General features: G+C 30.4%; 1 protein-coding gene across 1 annotated transcript in view; it reads right to left on the reverse strand.

The window, feature by feature from the left end:
- LRP1B (LDL receptor related protein 1B) overlaps positions 1 to 12,601 on the reverse strand; it is a 1,653,662-nt gene that overhangs the window by 132,864 nt on the left and 1,508,197 nt on the right. Inside the window, exon 67 of the mRNA XM_006921044.1 lies at positions 4,018 to 4,134. Within this exon, the coding sequence (XP_006921106.1) occupies positions 4,018 to 4,134 (117 nt within the window). The remainder of the gene's footprint in view (positions 1 to 4,017; positions 4,135 to 12,601) is intronic.

Here is a 12,601-nt window from a genome sequence, read left to right on the forward strand (position 1 = left end):
TATTATTGGACCCTTTTTATTTTATTTTATTAATTTTTTAAATTTTTTTTTTATGGTGACATTGGTTAACGAAATCCAGTGAATTTCAGCTGTACATTTTAACAGTAAGGCAACTATATATATTTACATTGTGTGTTCACCTACCATAGTTAGGTTTCTTTCTGGCACCACGTATTTTTAGATGAGTAAATTAAGACACAGAGAAGATAAATAAAGAACTTATTCCAAATTACCCAGCAGGCAGAAGAGCTAATATTAAATTTAAACCTAGATGATCTGATACCAGGGCCTATACTTCTTACTTCTAGGCAATATTATTGCCTCTCATATTGCTCAGGAAGCAATAAGGGCTCACTTATTGCAGATATTAACATTAAATCTCTGAGAAGTCAAGTTACCTGTTCAAAGCACATGACTACCAATGTCTATTTATTTCACTTACTACTAGTAAAAGAGAATCCTTTTTCTCTTATTATTCCTTCATATGAAAGCTATTTTACCTCCTTCATATGGACTGGTCACTTCCTTTGATACTAAAGAAGATGAAAACACAGTCTCATAATTAAAAAGCTTTGGAAGCCATCTTGCACAAAATCGAAGAAACTAAGTTCAAAATATAAAAGTGATTTTCGAAGCTGTATTGTTAGTGGTGGAGCAGAAAGGTTTACAGACTCTAATTTCTCCACTGAGAATACTATCATAAACTCTTGGTGATAAGGTCAAAAGTTATATGAATGCGGGTATACACATCTGAGGAGAATTTTTAGAATACAATTAATATAACTGAGAGGCTATACAAATAATTCTCTAATATAAATCGGTGTGAAAGTACTAGAAATTCAAATAAGTTCAGACACAGCTTTTCTCTCTACTCACATCTTAATCTAGTTGATCAAATTATTTGGCACTTTTAAATCAAGTAGATTGTTAGTTCTTAATGTGAAGATATAAAGAAATTTTTTGTACATCAATTACTCAAGAGTATATGCCATACATATTATATTTATTGATTATTAAGATAGTAAGGATGTTGAGATTTTTCAAATATTTCCAAACATTTGATTTGTATTACAAAGTAACTCTAATAACAATGACATTTTCTTGTTTTTAAGAGTAGAAATTATTACAAAGGCACAGTGTCCAGCAGATGATGGTGAAATAACGAACTAATTATCCTATGTAATTATAAAAAAGTACAAATCATTTTAAATTTAAAACATCACTGGCTATTAGTTGCTTCGCTACTATTTAAATTATTCCCATATCTGTACTGAAGTGTTTCCAACACAATTTAAAAAAATAAATTTATTAAATCGGATTCATAAACAAATAAGTCCAAAAACTATTTAAAAATATATATTGCTGATATATATATGTGTCAGGCACTGTGGTAGGCTCTGGAACATAGTTCTACACACTACACTATCTCCAGATACTTAAGAACTCAAGATAAATGTGATAAAGAAATAAATGAGGCAATGGAATGCAAGTAAGTATTGGGTGATGAAATGTGCTGATGTAAAAAAATGTTGCTGTTGCTTTTTAACTATAAGGTTGATTCACTATCTCTGTTAAGTATGTTTTACTACTTAATATTAACAAGAATTAAAATGTGAACCCAAATGCATACCATTGACTAATGATATTTATGAAATAAGATAATAACATACCACTGCCCTTTTGGTATACTGCTGTTATCTATCTATATCTCTCTATATATTATAATTATACACATGATTGTGTCATATAATATATAGTTACAATTACAATATATGCATTATAATTATGTATATAAAATTACAATTGCTTTAGTATAGTTATATACATATAATTCTAATAGTTTCAGTAGATAACAAGAAATTGAAAATATCTTGAGAGCATTTTAATAAAGCAACAGTATTTTTTCTAAAGGTTACTTCCATTTGACTAATCTCTTGGTACTCCCTATAGATATATTATAGTCTTTTCTCATTCTTCATAGACTCAGCTCCTGTCAATGTAGAACTGTTGGTGTTTTCAATGTTTAAAACTTCTTATTTCTTCTGGCCTATTCAAGATGGTATCTTCAAACACCACTTTTTATCTAGATCCTTTAATCCTCCTCTTACATATTCTTACATGTTTAACATTTTCCCAACTCTGATACTTGTCCAGCGTATGTTTTCTTTTCTTCCATGTCACTACTCTAATGTACTGCATTCTTGTTCACCGTCATCCCTACTCTGAAAATTCATCAATATTATTTATCTTAGGCCATAAGCTCAAAGTAAATAAGATCTAAAAAGAGCCACACATATTTAGGCATTTTATATTGCCATGTTTGATATTATAGTTGCTTTCCTTGTTTTCTCTTACGGGCTCTGTGGCTATAGTGATTTATCATGAAGTTTCCATGGTGACAAGTGAGAGGCAGTGTTCCTTCTTTTTGCTTTCTTGAATCAAAGGCTGACTTTTAGAAGATGTCAGCAAAACGATACTCGGCCATTTAGGAAGCCCCAGCAGACTCAGAAGCAGGCTAGCTTGACCTTTCATTCTTCTCCTTTTCTTATTACAGCAGTGACCTAACTTCTCACACAATTTCAGTTACCACTTAAAGTTTTCTAAGATATAAGTCTCAAATGTTATCTTCTCATCTAGCCTCTCTTACTCTCAATATCCTTCAGTCACAGGGTATTTCCTCTCAGATACTTTATTGATAATTAACACTAAATGTATCTAAAACTAAGTAGTTATTTGTATATAAATAAATTAAATAGAAAGTATATATATAAGTCTCTTTTTTGTGTTTACTTTTCCTACCACTCTCATCCCATTAGATTTTTATTTCACTGGACAAAATATGAGAACTTGCTATTTAAAGTTTTTAAAAATTACTGATTAAAAGAATCTAGAACACTCTAATGACTCTCTGCAATGTTCTTTACCTTTCAAAAGAGTGTGATCAGTTAGGAGCTATCTATGTGAAGAAGGAATATTAATAGTTCTATCTTCAGACTATTCCATAATCATAATGACCCAGAGATTTCATACTTCATGTACCTGACCCTCGAACATTAGCCAGATTGTTTTGAGAGTATCCAAAACATTAGTTGATATTTTTCAAACTGAATATCCTATTGGTTTATTATAGCTGTAACATTATTATTTGCTTTTACATACTATATCATTGTGCTTTAATATAAGAATTCCTATTTTGTCTCCTGTGCCTTGGGGAATGGATGTTCTTAGCCTAGCTTATAAAAGTAGACATTATTGTTTTCATCAAATCCTTTTTGAAAGGTAAATATTTAATAAATGGAATTTAATTGTCTTGTTTTAAACATGCTTATATTGTTTTCTTTGTTTAAACAACAGAGTATGAAAGTGCCAGTAAGAAATATACTCAAAAATTAATGCTAGAATATATAGTGTCATCTTTTTGCCTATTCTCAAACTTTTTAGAAAATAAATTTGTTAAATAATTATTATTTTTAAATTTATTACATAAAAATGCAGGAGGCAGATAATGATAATAGTGTAATTCTATTTTTCAGAGAAAAGCATCCTAAATAAATATGGTGTTCACTAGTCCAGAGAGAATAAATGATATTTCACTGAAAGAAGCACATAGGTGAATTTGTAGTGTAAAAGAATTTGAGACTGAAATAAAATGAATACCATCCATTTAAAAATGATATGTTTTGTACTGTCCCCACATCATTCAGCTCTTTATGTGAACTTGTATCAAGGGCTTTCTCCATTGCATACTAATAGGTTGTATTAAAACTCGTGATACTTTCATACCAATTCTGATAACTGTAAGAAAATAACTCCCAGGATGAGCATTTTAATAATTCCACCATTTAAGATTCAGGTCAATTTAGTCTGAATATTCTTGTTCAAATGAGAATGTGTGTATAAAAATGTGAGCTGCAGGACAGATAGGTTTATATTCGTACTTTAACTGAACTAAAAATTGCTATCTTGCTTATTGAAAAGACTGCCAGCTCTCAACATTCTTAAGAAAGAGTTACTTACTACAGTTTTCTTCATCTGAATTATCACTGCAGTCATTTTGGCTATCACACCTCCAGTGATCGGGAATACAGTTGTTGTTTTTACACTGGAATTCATGAGGTCCACAAGTTTTTTTATCTGTAATAACAAGAAACAGAGTTTGCAACATTGATTTCCACAAAAACATTATTTTCAATATCCTCACTGCCATGCCAAATCTGGGGCGTATGACATTTCCTCAGACCTTAATTAAATTACTAACTGACAAGCATCCTTAGGAAAATTGAAGGCAAATACTGAATAAAGTTCACCTGTCTTTTGGTCATGATTTTAAAGCAAGCTAATTACAAAGTAATTGATTGGACCACCCATACAAAGTCAGCACAAATCAATCAATTAAAAAAAAATCAAAATTATCCCAAACTACTCTTTTCTGTAGGACACTTCCTCCCTAAGCCACATTCTATTTATGCTATAAAGCAGCAAACAGAAATGGTTATTAATCAAACTCTGAACTTGTCATCTTGTTTCTCTCCCTAAGAAGCTCTTACTCATAATCTACCTATACTCAGCTGCTCTAAATTTATAAAGTATAATAATGCATAACATGTATGGACCTTGAGAATTAACAAAGCACCATCTCACTTGAACTTCTAAACAATCTCACTGAGTACCAGAAGAGGTATTGACTAGCTCTTCACTTTATAAATGACAAAACAGAAACTCTTAGAAGTTTAGAAACTTAATAAATTTGCTACCATTAAATGGCTCAGCCAATAAAACAAACAAACAAACAAACAAACAAAAATAACTGTGCTTTTACTCCTGATTTAGTGCTCTTTACAACAAATCTAACTGTGTCCATATGAGCCAGAATTAGAATTCATGCAATAAAAATTTATTTTAAGTTTAGGTCATATATTTTAAAATTTATTTGAGTAATATCTAACTGTATATAGTCTAAAGTAGTGCTTCTTAAACTTCAATGTGCATACTTATAAATCACTTGGGAGTTTTGCTAAAATGGAGATTGTGATTGAGTAGATCTGAATTTCTAACAAGCTCTCTAGTGATAACTTTGTCCTTGGTCTATGAAACACACCGAGTAGCAAGAGTTTAAAGCATCAAAATGGTATAAAGTCAATAACATAAAAATAATAAAATTACACATGTCAATATACAATTTAAGACACATTTATTTTCCTTTCTTATACTTAGATTGACTACTTATTCTCAGCCATATTAGAGATGAACAGTGAAGTGTTTAACAATTCAAACTGGCAAAATAAAGGAGAACGTAAACTGTTTGGTGGTGGTTGCTATACTTTACCTCAAAATGCATCTTAAAAAAATTCAGATTCGAATAGATTATAAAAGCAAAAGTGATTTAGGTATAATTATGAAAATTAAATGAACATCTATTAATAACCCAGCCTACCTATTAGCTAAGTGTTTCCATAAACATGATCACACTTAATGTTCATAATATCCCTAAGAAGTATTATTTCATTCATTTAAATAAATAAGAAACATGTCTCAAAGACTCTAAGTTATTTTTCCCATTGTACGAAGGTATTAAATGGCAAAGGAGAAATTGATATCCATATCTTACTCCAGAAACATTTTACATTTCTGTAGAAATTCTCATGACAGACTTAAAATATATTTTTCTACTAAATAAATAAATAGATGATAGTTGATAGGTAGTTAGATAGATAGATGATAGATGATAAATAGATGATAAATAGATAGATAGATAGATAGATAGATAGATAGATAGATAGATATAAATAAATAGATTAAATAGATAGATAGATAGATAGATGATAGATAGATAGATAGATAGATAGATAGATAGATAGATAGATAGATGTCTCATATTTCTTTCCACTTTCCTTTCTTCCATCCTTCCTGCCTACCGGCCTGACTGCTAATGATTACTCAGTGTCTAACGTATGTCAGTGTGTGAAGTGTTGTTTTGTAATACATTCTTTTTGCTTGTGTTATATCTAACTTTAAATTTTTAAAACTGGGTTAAAATCTGCAGAAGTTCAAATATAGCATTCTGCATACCTCAGACAGTCAAGAAATGTGTTAAGATGGTTGGAATTTAAATAATGACCATTAAAATTATGGGGTATTAAACTATTTAGACAGTTATTTCATTTCAGCAATTAAAACAAACTCTTCTGATACTATTTCTCTATGTATAACATTAGTTTCATGGATTCCTTGCCAAGCATAGCCTGAATTATTTTTAAATATGGTTTTAAAATGTTAGAATATGAAAAGGTAAGAAAAAACAAAGTGGATCAGACAAATACATCATGTGACCTAGTATTATAACATTGGCCCCAGGCAATTTCCTGTGACTACAAAAAGTTAACAATTGGTAGTGAATATCAATACAATCCATGTTTTTAAAAATTTTCTCCATTCATCCTATTTGTATTTTTTCTGTATTTAAACATTTATATCATATTTTGTGTTTGAAAGAGATCTGCATTTATTTCTTAACAAGAACAAGTAACAGTTCATTTCTAAGATGTTCATTTGGGGCATTCATAAACAGTAATGCATGAAGGTTAATTGCCTTATGTAAGGTTTTATGTTTCGATGTTATTAACTTTTGGATCCATAACATTACTTGTTAAAATTACAAATATAAACTATAGGAACTATAAGCACTTGTTCTGTATTTAAAATTTCCCCTGAAGAAATATAATTAAATATATATAAATATATACATATATAATTTTTAATAGGAAAAGATGTATAAGTGTGATCTAAAAAAGTAGTTCTCAAACTGGCTACCCACGAAAATTACCTGGGACACTTAAAAAGTTCCTTGCCCAGTCTATATGCAGCATTACTAAAATTAGACTCTCTCGGCTAGAGCCCAGACATCAGTATTTTTATTAAAGCTAGACTGGCAATTCCAATGAATAGCCAATATTGAAAACTGTTGACCCAAAAAACTAATTGCAGAACAGAATATATGTAATTTCACATATATTTCAGAATAATTAATATAAAATGCTCATAATATGTAGCATTTTCAAATAATTCATATTGTTAAATAGCATTGGAAATGCATTATTTCTTTTTAGTTTTTTTTTTTGTATTATAAATATGGCAAAAACAAATATAGTGCAATCACGTACCATCTAATGGTGGGTTATGTTCTGAGAATTGTTATTAGGCAATTTTGTTGTGCAAACATCATAGAGTAAGCTTACACAAGTCTAGATGGTATAGCTTACTACACACCTAGACTATATGGTACAGCACATAATTTCTATGTTACAGCTGTATAGCATATTACTGTACAAAACTACACGACATAAAACATTAAGCACAAGAAAGTGATGCAATTAACTGATGTGGTAAACAAGAGATATATGAGGCTGCTATCTGACATAACATGGCATACTGTTTTACAGCAAACTTTTATTTTTTCATAAGTAGAGTGTACACTCTAAAATAATGATAAAAAGTATAATATAATAAATGCATAAACCAATAATATAGTTTTTTATTATCATTATCAAGTATTATATACTATACATAATTATATGTGCTATACTTTTACATGACTGGCAGCAGAGTACATTTGTTTACACCAGCATCATCAAAAACAGATGAATAATGTGTTGCACTGTGACATTACTACAGCTATGATGTTACTAGGTGATAGGAATTTTCAGCTCCATTATAATCTACAGAACTACCATCGCATATGCAGGCCGTTGTTGACCAAAATGTTATGTGGAGCATGACTGCATTTAAAAGCTAGTTTTCTTTGTTTATTGTTTTGATATAAATTTTATACTAGTATAAAATCTACCCTCTCAGAAAGTTGGAGTAAGAGACCATAAAAGTATAAAACTATATGTACTATTTAGTGCCTTGGTGCTTATATGTATATAAATATTTCTGAAAAGAGATCAAAGAATCTGATGACAGTGATACGTTTGGTAGCAAGAACTGGGAAAATGGACTGGGATACAGAGGTAGAAGAGAGATTTAAGTTTTTCTTTATCCTAAAGGGAATTCAAAGGAACCTACAAAGTCATGGATTTATAAGTAAATTTGGGAAGGCCATAGGATTCATAGTCAGCTTATATTTCTATATATTAACAATAATGAAACTAAAAAAAAAAAAAAAACTTTTAAAGTAATATCAATAAAATGACAAATACCTAGAAATTAAACCAATAAAACATTGAAAACCATAAAACATTGCTGAGAAATTATGCCTAAGAAAATGACTAATAATAATGATTAAGAAATAATTTTTAAGAAAATGTAGTCATTTTTCATGTTCATAGATTAGAAAACTCAGAATTATTAAATTTTTCTCTAAATTAAACTATAGAATTAATGCAAACCCTATCAAAATTACAGCAAGTTATTTTTGAAGAAATATATTATTCTAAAATTATTTTGAAATGTAAAGGATCTAGAATAATCAACCAATACTGAAAAAAAAAAAGTTGGAGAATTTACAGTAGCTGATTTCAAGAGTTACTATAATATTACAGTAACCACAAAAGTGCTTACTTTTAAGCGTTAAAAAAAATAAAACCACAATTATACATATGATCAAAAAATTTCCAAAGGCCTCAAGTCAATTCAATAGGGAAAAGAAAAGTCCTTTTTAGCAAATATTCCTGAAACAAGTGGTTATCCATATAAAAAACTTAACACAACCCATCAGACTCTATACACAAAAATTAATGTAAAATGGTCATAAATGTAACATAAAGCTTCTAAATTATAAAAAAATCATAATTTTGAAGTAGGCAAACACACAAAAAATTAACTATAAAAGAAAAATTGGTAAATTGGATTTCAACAAAATTAAAATGTTTTATTATTTTAAAAATATTATTAAGAAAATGAATAGGCAAAAAACATATTTTTAAAAAATATTTATAACATACATAACTGGGAAAGTACTTAGATCAGCATATATAAAATTTCCTACATATTTTACACATGATCAAGTATCACAAAGAAGATACTTGAATGGCAAGCAAAGGTTCTCAAAATCATTAATCCTCAAGGTAATGCATTTCAAATCACCATGAGATACCCCTATATACCTACTAGAATTGTTCAAATCAAACAGGCCACACTAAATTTTGATGAGAATATAGAGAACCTGGAATTCATTATTCCATATCTTATAAAGGTAAATATATATGTACCCTATGACTCAACAGTTTTACACCCAAGTTTTCATCAAACAAAAATGAAAACAAATGTTCACAAAATAAATCTGTGCAAGAATGGCTATAAAAGTTTTATTCATAATAACCAATCTAAAATAATCCAAATTGGAATATATTGAAAACTATTCAGGCATTAAGAAAATTGAAAACTACTCATGTTTTAAAAAAATAATGAATTCTTAACAAATAAGTGAAAAAGTACATGCTTTATGAATCTGTGTATATGACATCCAATGTAAGCAGAGTAATCTATGGTGATAGAAAAGAGTTAGTGTTTGTGAAAGGGAGTATTAGGGGCATTGACCAATAGATGGATGAGGAAATTTTCTGGGGGTTGGAAATGTTCTGGATCTGGTGTCATATATTGTATAAATTGTCAAAACTCATTGAACAGAACATTTAAGATCTAAACATTTTATTTTAATTCACTTAAACTTTAATTAAAAATGACTTTACAATTAGAATTGCAAGAGATTTGAAAAACCCAAACAACCATACCAATGTAAAGTATCACTTATTTAGTCCCTGAATGCAATGCACAGGTATTTTCAGAACAGGATAGTCCAAAAGAGAATTCCCAATTTAAAATTAACTTTAGTTGGTCTTCAAAATTTAAGTGCTTCAAATTAACTATAAGCAATAACTTGATTGATAGGTAGATAGATAGATAAATGGTAGATGATAGATAGACACAAATATAGATAGGTAGATCTACCTGTCTATCTATCATCTATCTATCTATCTATCTATCTATCTATCTATCTATCTATCTATCTATCATCATCATCTATCTATCTGTGAATTCTTTATTTGGCATTTGAAGCTACCATGTATTCATTCTGTCCTAGACATTTGTTTCAGTTTGCTCATTGGCAATTATCTGTCTTCTCTTTCAGGAGTAATAATTTTTGTAATGAGAGGATTGGATTTCTCAAGACAGAAAATACATTTATCTCATTCCCCATTGTCTGATGTTTCTCTGACACAAAGGCACAGTTGTCCTTGCTTCCTTTAAAAGGTATACCTTTGAAAGTTGAAGGTGGCACAATGTATATGATTCAAAATATAGAATATAAAAGATAGCGTTATCTAAAATTGCATTTTTTTGGAAGTTCCAAAGGTTTTAATCTTTGAATTAAATAATAATTTTAGACTTTCTATATCACTTTTTTTTCCTCCTAAGAACATCTTAAATTAACATATACCACTAATATGTGTCACGTAATGTTTAATAGTTAAACTATGTTATACGTAGTTCTTTCATATATAATACATTAATTTTTTTCTGATTAGCTCTGTGGCATAGGTCAAAATAAACATTATGTTATTGGGAAAAATGCTCAATTCTTCAATGAATATATAATATGATGCCCATTGTATGTGTACATATGTAGAAGTTTTGTACATTAAATATTATTAAAATAATATTTTAATGAATCAGTAGCCATTTCATCTATTGAAATTATGTACTGTTTCACTATTAAATAATGTTTTGGTCAATGTTTAGAAAATGAAATGCTTGTAAATTTGCCATATATTTTATTCTACTTCTGATCAGGAGAAAAATGGCTTGGAAAATTTACATCTTGAGGTCACAGAACTCATCTGGCTATCAATTTGAAAACAATGTGTAAAATTATTTTGGAGCCAAGTTACGAAGAAGACATTAGCTTGAGGTTTAAGAAAGTTTTGGCTTTCTGTCGGTGGATGCTGCGGAGCAAACATCGCTGAAGTCCTCCCTCCCACAGTCATCAACTCTAAGTCAGTCTCCCAAAGAGTCTCGACAGCTGTGGAAACTCTTCATAGGAGGTTTGAGCTTTGAAACAACCGAATCTGAGAAGCCCTTTTGAGCAATGGGGAGTGCTCAAAGACTGTGATAATGAGACCCAAACAACAAGTGCTCCAGAGGCTTTGAGTTTGTCACATATGCCACTGTGAAGCAGGTGTATGTGGCCATGAATATAAGGTAGATGGAAGAGATATGGAAACCAAGAGGACCTACTCAAGAGAAGATGCCCACTTAACTGCAAAAATATTTTGTTGATGATGTTAAAGAAGACACTGAGAAACATCATCTACGAGATTATTTTGAACAGTATGGGGAAATTGAAGTGATTGGAATCAGGATGACTGAGGCAGTGGCAAGAAAAGAGGCTTTTCTTTTGTAACCTTTGATAACTGTGACTCTGTGAACAAAATTGTCATTCAGAAATATCATACTGTGAATGGCCACAAATCAGAAGTAAGGGAAGCTCTAAGCACTAGATGGCTAGGGCTTCATCCAGCTAAAGAGATTGAAGTGGTTCTGAAAACTTTAGTTGTGGTCACAGAGGTGTCTTTGGTGGAAAGGACAAATTTGATCATGGAAGAAACTCATTGACTAGGTGGCTTTGGTAGCAACTGTGATGGTACAGGATATGGTGGCAGTGGGGATGGCTATAATGGAATAATAATGGAAGCAATTTTGGAGGTGGTGGAATCTATAACGATTTTGGCAATTACAACACTCAATATTCAAATTTTGGACCTTTGAAAAGAGGAAACTTTGGAGGTAGAAGCTCTGGGCCCTATGATGGTGGAGGCTAATATTTTGCCAAACCATGAAACCAAAGTGGCTGTGGCGGTTCCAGCAGCAGCAGCAGTTGTGGCAGTGGCAGAAGGTTTTAATTGTTGCCAGGAAAACAAAACAAAACAGAATTTAGCAGGACAGGAGAGCCAGAGAAATGACACAGAAGCCACAGGTTACAACGGATTTGCAAATTCAGCCAAGCACAGTGGTGGCAAGGCCTAGCTGCTACAAAGAAGACATGTTTTAGACAATACTCATGTATATGAGCAGAAAAACAATTCCAAAACTGTATTTGAACCTAATTATATTACAGATTATTTTAGTTTCTGTTCTGTGGAATGTGTAAAGCATTTCAACAAAGGATTTTAATGTAGTTTTTTTTTTGCACTCATGCTCTTGATTACTAAATGTAATAGCTGGTCACGACACTGAATAAATGTATCCTGAAATAAATAAATAAATAAATAGATGATAAATAAATCAATAAATCAATAAATCAATAAATAATAAAAATATTGAGAATATGAAGGTTTTGTTCTTGATAATATGCTTTTATAATCACCACTTCAAATCTTCCATCACAGGAAACATGATGATTACAAACAGTTAGGTAATGTGTAACAACTTTTGTTACAAAAAAGGTAAATATAGTCATAGAAACACTGAGGCAAAAAGAACTATGAAAACAATGAAGCTAAGTTTCTATTATGGTAGCTCCTTAATTCCCTGTGTTCTGAACTATGACATCATGGAGTCAGTAGTATTGGGTGAGAACTGGAGTTAAAACTGGAGTACTTTC

This window comes from Pteropus alecto, unplaced genomic scaffold (genome assembly GCF_000325575.1).
Source record: "Pteropus alecto unplaced genomic scaffold, ASM32557v1 scaffold3, whole genome shotgun sequence".
Taxonomy (NCBI): domain Eukaryota; kingdom Metazoa; phylum Chordata; class Mammalia; order Chiroptera; family Pteropodidae; genus Pteropus; species Pteropus alecto.